This window comes from Calliphora vicina, chromosome 5, assembly GCF_958450345.1.
Source record: "Calliphora vicina chromosome 5, idCalVici1.1, whole genome shotgun sequence".
Classification (NCBI taxonomy): Eukaryota; Metazoa; Arthropoda; class Insecta; order Diptera; family Calliphoridae; genus Calliphora; species Calliphora vicina.
In genome coordinates this window covers 1,749,825-1,763,629 of record NC_088784.1, presented here as the reverse complement: position 1 = coordinate 1,763,629, position 13,805 = coordinate 1,749,825, and the positions used below count along the sequence as shown (strand labels likewise).

Below are 13,805 nucleotides of genomic sequence, written 5' to 3'. Positions count from 1 at the left end.
CTAGTACGAAACACAATAAGGCTGAATATTTCTAAAAAAAATACTATAGTCTCAAATTTCCTTACCACTTGTGATCCGAGCCTTTACCTTTTAAAAACGGCGGTTTATTACCTTTAAATTAACCGTATTACTTTAATTGCAAATATAAGTGATCAGTAGTTTAAAAAATTTAACAACTCTTATTAATTTAAATTAACATAACAAATAGTCACTCTGTTAATACACACACTTATATTACACACTGGTAATACAGTAGATGTACTAACTGCAACTCGCTGTTACTATTTATACATATACACAGTGGCATTTCTAATAGTTTAATGAATTATCTAACAGACAAAACTATAATGTTCTATTCACAGACCGAAAATAACTTCAATTTCAATTTAAATTCTCATTCGCAGCCATTTAAAAATATTTTTTGTGTTATATCGTTGAACAGAAAAGAAATAAATATAAATAATCTATTTTATTTGCGAACATGCAAAGTAATTCACAAAAATTCATTTGATGCAAATCAACGCTTAATATTTTCAAAAAAATTAACCGATTTATTAAAAAGTCAATACTGATTAAAGAAAATCTGCAGTTTTACAAAATATTATAAATGTTTTAAAAAATCAATTTTTTTTTTCAAAAATCAGCAATTTTACAAAAAAATAGTAATTTCTTAAAAAACACACACAAATATGTAAAACTGAATTTTAAATTTTACAAAAATATTTTAAAAGTTCATAAATATTACAATAAATTAAATGAAATGAAAAAATTTTTTTTTTTTAAATCTAAAAATTCACCAATTTTACGAAAACGTTTTGAACGTTTTACCACAATTTAAAAAAAAATCTAAACTCTTTTACTCATATTCATCATATTCTTTAAAAATATGTTATTGTATGTAAATAAAAGATAAAGTACAGTTATTAAGATCAAGAACAATTGAATAGTTTGCCTCACACTAAACCATTGATAAACAACAAAAACAAATAAACCATTTAAATAAAAATCATTTTATAACTGTTATTTTGATTGATTTATTTTTATCACATTATATATATGTATTAATCACAATTTGGGGTTTTTGGTATGTATGTATATGGAGTTATTTTCAATTTCAGGTTCTATTTCTAGAACTTTTAATAGTTTTAATGTTAATATTAGCAGCTTTAACAGTTAATGTTGTTATACTTATAAATGATGTTAATAACAGCGTGTTATCAACATTGTTTATAAGTTGAAGTTTCGAGCACTGGAAATGTTTATAAACATGATGAATGTTGCAAGCAGTCGTTACAGACCATTAAAATGAAATTGATAGTAACAATATATCTTGGTTTTGTAAATCAATTTTTTTTCACTAAAGTTGGGCTTAATCAAATTGAAGACTCATTCATATAACACAAAAAGAGCTAACTATGGTAGTAAAGATATTTTCAGACAATGCTGTATTTTAATACATTTCAAAATTAAAATATTAAATATATTCCATTTGTAAAGAAATCATTTTGAACAATATTTCTCTTATTTACTCATTATAATATTCAAGATATTTTATTGTTTATATTTGCATCATTCACATTTATTGTTTACTTTATTTTGTTTTTGAATTGTTTTAAAAATATATGATACCGACCACCATACATCAAAAAATCATTTCGATAACATAGAGTGCAAACGTGCTACGTCCACTTAAAAATTTAGATTTTAATACAAGACGTTATAATAAGTAAACATTTACTATTTTCTTTAAAAATGTTTACAATTATTTATTCGTCATTATACAGTGGTATGAAATTGTTGCTAACTCCTCTTAAAAATGCAAAAAATACGTACGTAATAAAAAATTAGCAATTCTTCTAAACTATCAGGCCAATTATGAATAAAAATTTCCCGGGAGTTTTCTCCCTTTTCTCATTTTTCCTATTCAAATTCAATGGGAAAAAACTCCCGGGGAACAAACTCCCGCGGAATTTTTTATTCATAATTGGGCTGTATAATTATTTATCATTATAAATAAGATCAAATAAGTAATAAAACTGCATTAACAGATTAACAGATATTAAAACGTTTTTTGTGTCCCCTGTAAAATTTCTGAAAATTATTTGAAAATCTAATACAACTTAGATGATGAAATTGTATTACATACGTACATATGTACGTTTTAAACAAGTAGTATTAACACTCAGTATAGCAGTCTGAAAATACCTTAAAAATTAAAGATTATTTCTAAATTTTATTTATAAGTGCTATTGATACCAATTGTTAATACATACTACCTACATACATAGTTATCATAGTACTCAAAATGAATTGCATATTATTTTAGTTCTTGTAAATTGATAAGATTACTTACTGTAAAGAATCCAACTTTAATAATTTAAACAACCAACAAGATTTAACAAATTTAAATTAGCATTTTATTGTCTATAATAATCATAACAGAATAAGATGGGCCATAGTCATATTTTTATTGCGAAGCGAACCAATTGAATCGCTATTTTGAATAAGTGATGACTAGGACGGACTTACTGATTTCATACAAATACTAATATACATATGTATAATTTAATTTTCACTAAAATATTAAAAATCTATTAAATCTACGATGTTTTAGATTTCTTCGCTTCTTTTGCAGTGAACAATGATTTTGGATAAGCTTCTGTAAATATGATTGTACCAGTAAATACTAAAATTGTGCCAATCCAATGGTAAAGTGTAAATGAATTTTTAAAGTAAAGTATTGAAAATAGCAGAGAAACAAATTTGCGCAGCGTTACGACCAAAGTCACTGTCAACGAACTGCATTCAGCTGTCAGCACATAAACTGAACTAATGCAGACATATTGTGTGAACATGTTGCATATTAAATAAAATATCTGTTCTGGAAAATATGTGTTTATTCCGGCAACGACGAGGGCATCGCTGGTAGCACATATCGCTAGATGATCCCAAATGTTTTTGCCCAATAACATAAAGCCCGGTAAAGGTAATAAATGCTGCAAGAATAATCATATTATTTAGAAAACTATATGTACATGTTCATGAATTATATTCCACTTAATGTTTACCGTGTAAAACAAAGCTTCCCTTGATCTTTTTCCGAATTTCTTGTATAACACTTCTTGATATATGCCCATACACGCCGATATTAACAATGCAACCGTAAGTATGCCTATGCCAACACACCACCAAAATACCACCGAATATTCGTCATCAACTGAATTATCTTTAAATTTCGGATTGCTAGTATCCTCCTAAAATATACATAGATAAGAGTTATATAATTTACATATCGCACTCGTTCAACAATATTGTGTTAACTCAAAATTTTTAAAATTTAACTTTTGCAAGAAATCAATTAAGAACATCAACATCTATCTACTGTAAATATCTATCTAAATAAATTTCAACGTATTCCGATTACTCTTTCATCTCGAAAACCACATTTGAGACCCTTTTCCTATATCAACAAAAGGTATAATTTTGAGTTAATACAAAAGTTGAAATAGAAATGCCTTCTTTATTCAAGTTAAAAATAATCAAATTGTTTTATTTAAATTTGATTGTACTTTGAGTTGATACTGTTTTGTTGATAAAATAATAATAAAAAAAAAGAAAAATTCTATTAACTCAAAAAATAGATTTATTTTGCAATAATTGCAAAAATTTTAAAGCAAAACAATGTAAATATTTTTTCAAATGGAATTTGCTTACAATGATATATTCGGATTTTCAAATTCTCTTATACAGTTGTTATACAGTTTGTCTCTCCTGAATACTTCAAAGTTTTTGAGTTAATACAGTGTTGAACGAGTGCGATATGTTTGTATACAGAAATTTATGTTTATACATATATCTTTATATTGTTACATCAAATATTTTCTTAGTAATCAGATTACTAAGTAATTTTGTAACTTTGGATGTAAGATCTGTAATAATATCTCTTTGCCTTTTTATTATTACTTTAAATTGAAATAATTAAAAAACTATATATACATATATAAACACTAAATGATGCACTTACCACTTTTGTAGCTGAAACTAAAGTGCAGGTAATTATACCAACTGTAATTAAGATCACAGACAGATATTTGGAAATTCCATAACGTTTCTTGAGTATCAAAATACCCATTATCATATTCGCCATTAATGAGCCCTTAAATTAAAGAATTTCAAATGTAAAACAATGAATTTATGTACAAATGCAACTGTATAACGCTCATTTGCAACAAGATCGTCATAATGTTATTCTTCAAATTACTTTTACCGAAATTAACGAGTTTGGAATGTTGTAAATATTTATACATACCTACAAATTATACAAATGTACAAGTATTTATGTATAAGTTTTTAAAACGTTTCAAAATCTTTAACCATGGAAGTATTTTATAGTATTAGAATCACTGAACGATCGTTTTGATTTATAACATTCTTGTTGCAAATTATTGATTTGTTTCTTAAATTTTACCGCTCTGAATATCATATGCAAAGGCATAGGAATATTGAAGTTAAAAGCGTAATTATTACAAACGCTGGTTACGAAAAACATTAGCACTAAAATGGCATAGTCCTTAAAACCAATCACGGGCTTAACCGTGCCAAACTTAGAAGTAAATACATAGCCCTCCACAGCTATGAACAAAAACTGTGAGAAAGTAATAAGATTTCCAGCGCCTGCATCATGTCTTAAATTAATAAAAGTTATTTTTTATTATATAGCAGCATTATTATTGAAATCTTATCACACTTTTCATACTTACTTCACTAAAAGTTCCAAAAATATCACATTACTGCAACACCCAATGAAAACACCTAGTACCGCTGACCAAGCCTTTAAATTCATATTTTTTGTTGATCTGAAAATACATAAAAAATATTTGATTAGTATGATAAAGATAGAATAATAGCTATTACACACAGTAAATGTGTCCAGAAAAAAATATACACAATATTTACTACATATGTATGTAGGTATGTATGTTGCATTTGTAAATAACCTACAATATAAATTTGATTTTTTCAGAGCTTATTTGGCATCAAACATTATCTCATCAAACACACATCTAAAGAATTAGAAAACGATTGAGATTTCCTTCACTGTATGTGGATCACTGAATTGAGAGAAACACAGTTCTCAATTATCTGTATCTTTAGGACCAACATGATTCAGCAAATAACCTAATTAGTATATCTGATAGCATTGTGTTTGTTTATTGTAATCAACTTGAATCCGAACATGACTTTGACAATTTAAACAAATAGTCAATCAGTCTATCTGATAGTCAGTCAGTTAGTTGCTTATCTTAACGGTCTTCTTTACAACAATAAATAAATAATTCAAAATAACGATTCAAAATATCTTATAAAAAATAACAATCACGTCAGACTTATGTAATTTATACAAATTTACAAACAAAAAGCTATAATAAGTAGGTAATATAACCACTTATTTAATTGGAAAATTCATATTATTTAATTTATTCGTGCATCTCCACATGAATATGAACAAATTTGCTACTTATAAGTGAAATAAAGGAATGTAATTAACCACAAAATCTAAAATACTCTGTGAGTTGCACTAACTTAATGTTGAGACTTGGAAATAACAGATAATTCTTAATTTTATTTATTAAACTGTAAGTTATTTAAATTTTAATCTAAACAGATTACCGTACAAATTAATTAAATGTTTAGTGTCACAGTGTTTTTACTCTAATAAAAACAATTATTTTAGTGATAATAAACTACACACTACCGGTTACTTGTTCATTTAGAAGAAAAGTAATACATTCCAATTCAAATTTAATGTTAGTTGGTAACTCAAACATAAATAAATTTGAATATAAGTAGTCCTTGAGAAGATCTACAAAAAATTAAATATTAAAAAAAATATTACCCAAGTTAAGTTTTTTTTAATTAAATATGTAAAGGATACCGAAAAAATAGTTTTGATATTTATATCCATACACAGAAAAATGTTTCATAATTAGCATGATTTGAACGTAGTTTTTTTACTAATATATTCTCACAACTTATTTAGGTCTTTGACAGGAGAGTTTCCGATCTATGTGAATTTATCTATGCTATATAACTATTATTATTAAAAATAAATGTCCGATCATCAGAAGAAGCAACTCCAATGGCTAAGAAATAGAAAATATTTTTTTTGGTCTAGAAGCAAGTCATACATTTTTGGTGTCATCACAAAGTGGTGTCATGTAGAAATGTATTGGAATTACTAAAAAACTCAATTTAAAAAAGGGAACGAGTAAAACAAAATAAGATCCACAAAATTTCATTGCCAGATGATAATTAAATGGGATAGTTGGCAACTAGCCTTTATGATTGTATGTTGCCAATTACATTCCAATTGGCAAATCAATGTTTAATTGACATCTTGACACAGTGTTGTCAAACATTGTTGCCGTAAATAATGTTTGTTTAAAATAATTACAACTCAAAGTAAAATTGTTTGAATAAAGTACGTAAATAAAATATGGCTAATATGCTTAATGAAAATTTTGAATTATTAAAGCAGTTATTTACTGATTGTTTAAATGCCAAAAACAACATAAAGGATACGGTTAGTAAAATGTTATATTTTGGCCAATAACGCCACGAAAATGTGTGATGTTAAGATGCATGATATTCTTTTATACAGAAAGTTGACCTGGATGAAAAACTGAAAATAGGATCTTTGGAATTTGTAGTAATAAAAAAAATAAATCGTTTGGTTAAATATAAAGTACGTTCTGGTCGCGAGGAGTTGCAAGCTCAGAAAACATTAGTTGACTGCAATCGCTTACATTTACAAAATCTTTTATATGAAGTAAACTATTTGAAACGTGAAATAAAGCATTGCTACAGGTTTAAAAGTCAGGATGAAGACATTGATATCTATGAGCAAAGAACTGCTACCGTTCCAGAATCGAAATTGAGTCATAAAGACCGCATTGAGCGTTTAGAAAGAGAGTTAAATTTGCGGAAAAAATTGTCGGACGACTGCAACAAGCTTTTGAATGACAAAAATATGGTTTTCAACCAAATTATAGTGAAGATGGAAAACTTGTCTACGTTTGCCCCTTCATTACGTACGCTTCTGAAGGCCACACGCCCCCTACAGGAAGCTTTACAAATGCCAATAGAACAGAAATGGAAACTAGAGCAGAAAGTACACATGTTACCACAGCATTTATATTTGGCTTACGTAAATTTACGCGCAATAGAGCAACTAGAAGGAGGATTTGATCTAATCGTACTTGGAACGGAAGAGGAATTAAAAATATACGAAATGAAAAAGAATGAAACAAGTAACCTCCTAGATCAATCATCCTTGCTTCTACCACATCCACTTTCACTTCAAATTAAGGTATTTTTTGCATGTTATTTATTTACATACATTTGTATTTGTAATTTATTTTGAATTGTCTACAGTTTATTGACGCGAATTTTCCAAATGACTACATCGCTGTTAGAGTCTATCATTTACCATTACTTGGAATTGTTACTGGTCATTGCGAGATACATTTAAATGAAAATCAAATAAATCATTCCGAAAGTAATGTTTTACAAGATTTTCTAAAGTTTATAGGCGAAGATGATATGGGCGATACGGTACCATATACCACTGCTAGTTTAAATGTAAGTTTTTACTTCCATATACCTACCTATAATTTAATAAAATGTATAAAAAAGCCGAAAGTCAATATCTTACACATATGGATAAAGCGTTCCATAAAAGATTTCCATGAAAATACTGTGTTCCTGTAAATTGCAAAGTGTTCTATCTGTTTGCAAAATTTTATAGGATAAGCCATTTTAAGCAATAAAAACTTTATTTATTGTACTTTACTTTATTCAACATATTGGTGTGGATATTTTCATGTTTTTTTTTAAACTTTTTTGCTAACTAATATTGTGTATATTTAAACTTGCCCTGATCATAACTTTAAATTATTTAAACTAATCTAGCTACAAAATCACAACATATCCCTGGGGGAATTTCAAAAAAAAATTGCCAAGCATAATTTAGGAAAGCCATATCGCTGGCTTCAACATTTATGTGGTAATACATCGTGTAACAGTGTTAAAAATGATCACAATAAGATCCACAAATTAAAAGATTTTACATCCGATTGTGTCAAAAAAATAAAATGTTATTGGCATTCTCGACTAATTTTGATAACACAGATTCGGTCGTTTATGAATAAGAACCTCGATGAATACATTGACAATAAAATGGGATGTGCAAAGCCGAATTGTGCACTAGTACAGTGGTCGGCAATATCTTGGGAGGAATATGAAGGATCTGAAACGACCGCGCAACTAATAAATCAGAAACTGACCGATGAAACCTGCAGTTTCTTTAGAGCGGTTATAGTACTGAGTTCCGCAAAAATGGAATGTCTAATAAGTATATCAAACAAATATCCCATGAACATACCATTGTGGACAATCACAGTGCATTGGAATGGTCATCACAATGCATTGAATAATTCATCAATTAAAGTATGTATGCTTAACGTTATGTGGACTTGTAATACATAATAAATTATTCCATTTTTACCTTTCAGATTATGGAACTTTACACAAACTCTTTAAATGATTCCAAGGCATCATCATTAAACCTTTTGGCTAAGCAATTATTGCGTACTATGTACAGCTTTGATATATTTCTCGAAACGGAGGGCCCGCTTTATCAGCCATTAGAGTACAACAAAGAAAAGAGTTTCATCAAATCATTTTCTAAACGTATACGTGTAAGGCCTTATAAAAAAATTATAAAGGGATCTATTAACTATTTTAAGCAATAATAGCCATAGAAAATAACTAGAGAGGGTGGTTCGAATCGGAAACCACAGCAGGCAAAAAATCTAACTTTAAAAAATATATTATTTTGTTATTATTACCCATCTACATGTAACATTTATTCAAAATGTCGCAATGTTTTCATCGAATCATTCTTTGTAGTCATATTGTTCTATGGTAATAATTTTTAATTCATTGTTTAAAGAATAACTGAATAAAATACAGCTAATGTTTAATCCGCATTTAAATCTTGAATTAATGAATGAAAAACGACTGTACCATAGGGTAACATAGAGACGAGACGTAATGGTCAAAAACCTAAGTCTGTTGTCAAAAACCAACAAAATACATACTAGTCAATGTATTTTGTTGTTGTATCAGACATATGATTTGTTCTGAGTGTCTCGTTTCTATGTATAATTCTCTATGGACTGTACCATAGGGTAACATAGAGACGAGACGTAATTGTCAGAAACCTAAGTCTGTTGTCAAAAACCTATCTCTGGCAACAACAAAATACATGCTAGTCAATGTATTTTGTTTTTGTATCAGACATGTGATTTGTTGTATTTTTGTTTGACAAGTCGGGGTGTCTCGTCTCTATGTATAATTCTCTATGGACTGTACCATAGAGAAAACACATAGAGCGGAAACTCTCCTGTCAAAGACCTAACTCAGTTGTCAAAAACCTAAGTGGTGAGAATGTATTAGTAAAAAAACCATATGAAAACAAAAACAACACTCGTATGTGTAACTTTTTGAGTAATTTTTTTGTTTGAGTTTTTTTCGAGTTTCCGCTCTATGGACTGTACCTTAACCCTTTCACGACCGTAAGACTAATTCATGAACACAGTACTAATAATACTCTCAGTTTTCATAGACAATAAAAAATATATGCTTTAACCGAACTTGTTTTAATCTAAACACATGAATAAAAGACACGTATACGATCTAATTAAAATTAAAATGGAACCCATTCTTTTTTCGTTATTCAATATTTTTGTGGTGCGACACCGGTGTCCCCGTGGTCGTCAACGGGTTAAACACAATACGGATATTTTATAAAGTTTATATACGAAATTTCAAAATAAAATTTACATACATATGTATGTAATATCTATCATAGAGAAAAACACACACAATTTCATATTTATTGATACAAATAATGAAATATTATAAACAGATGCAATTAATTTTATTCGGACATCGCACTCTGAGGCGGTTATTTTGTGACAAAGTAAATATAGATAAACTGTTAAAGGTCACAACAAGCTTGTCACATTTGCAAGAATATAAGGAATATACTCATGGCGTTAATAAGATAGTTCCGCTATTTAAAATTGGATTATTGTACGCTGATAATATTTGTTTAAAGGATTTTGCTGGTCAATACACCTATCTGCAATTGTATAATAACTCCAAGATACTATCAAGACAAATATCCAATATATGTGGTAATACGTGTGTGTTTTATAAAATTAAATTCCTTGTAGCAATTATTATTCTAGGCAGTGGATCCTCTTCAACGATAGCATTTTTTAGTTCCAATGATGTTTTGACGGTTTTAATTCTATGGTCCATTTGGATGTCAGGACAAACAGCTATGGCACTGAAACGTGATCAAACCTATCCTGCACTTGATAATTTAGTCAAAAGAAATAAAACAAGGCTTTTAATATCTTCTGATAAATATGAAAATTGTAGTCGTAATCTAGCTTTTGAAAATAGTATCGCATTGTTAAAAATAGATCACAAGTTTCTCAATATGGATCAAGCTAACAATGATTTAAAACCTGAAATTGTCATGGCTACACAGAAGAATACGTTTTTAGAAGGAGTTCTTTTTAATGAGTTCTACAACTCCTCGGGAGCTCTGTATATATGTACCAATGAAAATGATGAAATTCCTAAGATTATTTTACTGAGTCACAAAGAATTGAACACTCATATAAGAAAAACAGTGCAAACGTGGAATATATGTGAAACCGATAGAATTCTTTCTATTTCTCCATTATTCCATAGATATAATGATGAATACATCTATAACATGTTATTCCCCTTAAGTGTGGGCAGTCACGTATTTCTATTTGAACCATTCGACGCCAAGTCTGCTTGGCGCACTATATTGGGGATAAATATACCTTTAAAGGAACGCGTCAATATATTAATTGCTGAACCGAAAGTTTACCAACTGCTAATTCAAGAATATGATAAAATGTTTGTAGGAGACAATCGAATGATGGAGTATATAAAGGATTATTGTTTGCGTAATATTCGTCTAATGATATATTGTTTTTTACCCTTGAATCCTTCAATATTTTCAGCATGGTTGAAGATCACAGGACACTCTCTACTTGAAACTGACTTCCGAATTGATTATTTAAATTCAAAACCATGCGGAGGAGATATTCATGATAATAAAGATATAAGGTTGCGTATAGTTGATGCAAATAAAAATGTTTTGTTGGAACTAGATGACATTCAAATGGAAAGGCTTCAAACTTCGCATAGAGTAGTAGTAGGACGTCTCATGATAACATTTAATCATGAAACTTTCTGCAGCACTGGTGAAATAGTATCCTACTGCAATGGAGTTTTAAAAAAAATTGGCCGTTATCACTGTTCAAATTGATTGATTTGCAATCAAGTGCACTTTTATAATTTTATTTGTCTACATTTTCTGATTATAAAAATGACTAATTGTCTGATAATAGGGGAACGAACGAAAAACAAAAAATGACTAACTATCGAATGAGTCACCAACTCTCACTTACACACATATTTATCTCTCTTTTTAAGAGAACCAAATTTTAGAAATAAAAAAAAAAATTCGCAAATTATAAAGGGTAATTTTTAGTGTTTTTTTTTTTTTGTTTAATTTTTATTATTATTTATAAAAAGCTGAAATTCAATGTTTCATTATTTCTGCTTCAAAATACAAATATTGTGTTGTGGTTGATGTAATTTTATTGGATTGGGTGGTAGAATGGTGTTAATAAAAAAGCATTCATCTTACTGACGGTCAGTGGCGCGCAATTTTTCCTCGACCGCTTCGCGGGAAGCTTCAGATAAATCGGTAGCTTGTATGTATTTTTGGACACCGACAAGAGACTTTTTCAAGGCATCGAAGGAGCTGGAGTACAACATCTTCTTCTTAACCTACAGACAGAAAACCATCATACATATAAATACATACGTACATATTTTTTATTTTTCTACTTACTTTGGCAGTATCAGGGCACCAGGACATAAGGAAAAGCTTTTGTTTTTTGGAACTTTCTGAGGTACCTTGACATTGGTGCATGTATTCAAAATCAAAGAGACCATAGCTTTGGAAGATACGGAAAATAATGGAAATTACAAAATGTCTGCAATATAGACAGCATTTGCACTTACCGGCACTCTCCGGGTCCGCACTTTTGAATATCTTCCAAGAATTGGTCATATTCAGCATTACGCTCACCCACAGTCTCTACATCGATTTGTTTCTCATCACGAATGTAAAAGATAACATATCTATGTTTTTTGTCCTTCTTAATTTCCTCGTATGTAGTTTTGCACACGTCAGATACGGTGACTCCTGATGCCTATGGATAAAAAAAAATATTGGAATACTATGTTAAGCCACGCCCAATGCTGAACAACATATACACCCCAAAATGTAAAAAATTTACCGGCCGCATAAGAGATCACGTCTACCGCATACGTATTTTATATATATATACATTTCTTCAAAGACATAGGTCAATTTAAACTTTTACAAGCCGTATTCTTTTCAACTTTCTAGCCAAAAAAAATGTATTTATCATATTTATTTTTTGTTCCAAAAATATATAAAAATTTAATTTCTTTTCTGCAAAAACCGTGGATGATAATTTCGCCATTTTTTATTGCAAAATGGTGAGACGCCTCTCACCATATTCTCTCCCTCTCTATTTGATGCGATATATTTCTGACCTTATAAGGCTATTTTTAAACGGCGTGTGGTCGTCTAATTTATGAATTTCATATAAAAATATATATGGATATATACATATATTTTTAGACGGTATAACCTCTAAAAATTAAATTTAAACAATTTTTCAATCAATTTTTGATGAGGCCGCAGCATTGTTAAAAGACATGTCTCTTTTTTCCATCTGTCGGCAGTATGTATAACAATATTGTTTGCATGTGTGTGTGATTTTTGCCGTCTATATGCATTGCCATTTTTACCGATTTATTACTTCCCCATTGGTAGTTAGTTTTCTTCGCTGGATAATTTTTACATTTCGGGAGATTTTTGGACACAATTATAAAATTGTTGATTCCAGCAAAAGTTTTTCCTTACCATTTTTAAAAAATTTGGGTGTAGACGATACGAATTAAAAAAAATGCGACGAACTTGCAGCGTGTAGACGCTAAAAAAATTTCTACCAGACTGACGCACAGAACACAGAGAGTTGACAGAGGTGAAACTGAACCCCGCAAAGAAAGCGAGAGGGAAGATGAAAACCATACAGTGCTGACAAGTTCGTCAAAACAAACGACTTGGCATACATTTTTTCAATGTGTCATGTTTCCAGAGATGCCAGTTTTTTCCAAAGTCGGCATAGAATAATATTTAAAATGTAAATAAGTATAAGCTTACGTTTACAATAAGCTTTTAACACTCCTGGTAGGGTATTTGATCAGAAAACCATAATCTAATTTAATCTAAATTGATTTTCAATCCAAAAAATTAAAAAATTACAAAAAATATTTATTTATTTTTCATCAAATAAAATTATTTTTTCACAAACAAAAGTTTTTTTACCAAAATGCATATTCATATACAATTCTAGTTACAACCGAAATATACAAATAATTCCTTTGAAGCTTTCCTCAGAACAAATTTGAAGTTCATATCATTGAATGGGTATTTTATTATTAAAGTTAAAATAATGAAATTAAAAAATAAATACATATGTAATTGAGAACAAAATAGTTTTTAAAATTAAGTACACTTTAGTGCCATC

General features: G+C 29.1%; 4 protein-coding genes across 5 annotated transcripts; 2 read left to right on the top strand and 2 right to left on the bottom strand.

Moving 5' to 3' along the window:
• Positions 1 to 2,394: 2,394 nt before the first annotated feature.
• On the bottom strand, positions 2,395 to 5,703 carry Efr (ER GDP-fucose transporter). The gene is made up of 6 exons (XM_065510544.1): positions 5,671 to 5,703; positions 4,761 to 4,856; positions 4,469 to 4,685; positions 4,025 to 4,156; positions 3,069 to 3,254; positions 2,395 to 2,996 (listed from the first exon to the last, which is right to left on the bottom strand). Exons 2-6 carry the CDS (start codon positions 4,841 to 4,843, stop codon positions 2,601 to 2,603), a joined length of 1,014 nt encoding a protein of 337 aa, XP_065366616.1. The 5' UTR covers positions 4,844 to 4,856; positions 5,671 to 5,703; the 3' UTR covers positions 2,395 to 2,600.
• Positions 5,704 to 6,423: 720 nt separating this feature from the next.
• On the top strand, positions 6,424 to 9,050 carry thoc5 (THO complex 5). Its single transcript, XM_065513356.1, has 5 exons — positions 6,424 to 6,583; positions 6,662 to 7,369; positions 7,435 to 7,641; positions 7,972 to 8,508; positions 8,574 to 9,050. The coding sequence occupies exons 1-5, from the start codon at positions 6,497 to 6,499 to the stop codon at positions 8,811 to 8,813; spliced, it is 1,779 nt and encodes a 592-aa protein (XP_065369428.1). The 5' UTR covers positions 6,424 to 6,496; the 3' UTR covers positions 8,814 to 9,050.
• A 936-nt stretch (positions 9,051 to 9,986) lies between these two features.
• Positions 9,987 to 11,906, top strand: Acsf3 (Acyl-CoA synthetase family member 3). Its single transcript, XM_065510543.1, has 2 exons — positions 9,987 to 10,262; positions 10,317 to 11,906. Exons 1-2 carry the CDS (start codon positions 9,992 to 9,994, stop codon positions 11,438 to 11,440), a joined length of 1,395 nt encoding a protein of 464 aa, XP_065366615.1. The 5' UTR covers positions 9,987 to 9,991; the 3' UTR covers positions 11,441 to 11,906.
• tsr (Cofilin/actin-depolymerizing factor homolog tsr) lies at positions 11,646 to 13,293 on the bottom strand. 2 transcript variants are annotated; one of them, XM_065510545.1, is made up of 4 exons: positions 13,139 to 13,293; positions 12,205 to 12,395; positions 12,032 to 12,137; positions 11,646 to 11,967 (listed from the first exon to the last, which is right to left on the bottom strand). In XM_065510545.1, exons 1-4 carry the CDS (start codon positions 13,139 to 13,141, stop codon positions 11,821 to 11,823), a joined length of 447 nt encoding a protein of 148 aa, XP_065366617.1. In that variant the 5' UTR covers positions 13,142 to 13,293; the 3' UTR covers positions 11,646 to 11,820. The 2 variants fall into 2 exon arrangements, with proteins under 2 accessions (XP_065366617.1, XP_065366618.1); XM_065510546.1 differs by lacking the exon at positions 13,139 to 13,293 and adding an exon at positions 12,483 to 12,506.
• Between the last annotated feature and the right edge of the window lie 512 nt (positions 13,294 to 13,805).

Coding starts and splice junctions, on each gene's coding strand:
- Efr (XM_065510544.1), bottom strand. CDS start 4,843: ATGAATTTAAAGGCTTGGTCAGCGGTACTAGGTGTTTTCATTGGGTGT. Junction 4,686..4,760: donor TTTTTGGAACTTTTAGTGAA/GTAAGTATGAAA, acceptor TATTAATTTAAG/ACATGATGCAGGCGCTGGAA. Junction 4,157..4,468: donor TGCATATGATATTCAGAGCG/GTAAAATTTAAG, acceptor CTTTAATTTAAG/GGCTCATTAATGGCGAATAT.
- thoc5 (XM_065513356.1), top strand. CDS start 6,497: ATGGCTAATATGCTTAATGAAAATTTTGAATTATTAAAGCAGTTATTT. Junction 6,584..6,661: donor AAAACAACATAAAGGATACG/GTTAGTAAAATG, acceptor TCTTTTATACAG/AAAGTTGACCTGGATGAAAA. Junction 7,642..7,971: donor ATACCACTGCTAGTTTAAAT/GTAAGTTTTTAC, acceptor AAACTAATCTAG/CTACAAAATCACAACATATC.
- Acsf3 (XM_065510543.1), top strand. CDS start 9,992: ATGCAATTAATTTTATTCGGACATCGCACTCTGAGGCGGTTATTTTGT. Junction 10,263..10,316: donor ACAAATATCCAATATATGTG/GTAATACGTGTG, acceptor TTATTATTCTAG/GCAGTGGATCCTCTTCAACG.
- tsr (XM_065510546.1), bottom strand. Junction 12,138..12,204: donor TGCGGACCCGGAGAGTGCCG/GTAAGTGCAAAT, acceptor TATCTTCCAAAG/CTATGGTCTCTTTGATTTTG. Junction 11,968..12,031: donor GGTGCCCTGATACTGCCAAA/GTAAGTAGAAAA, acceptor TTCTGTCTGTAG/GTTAAGAAGAAGATGTTGTA.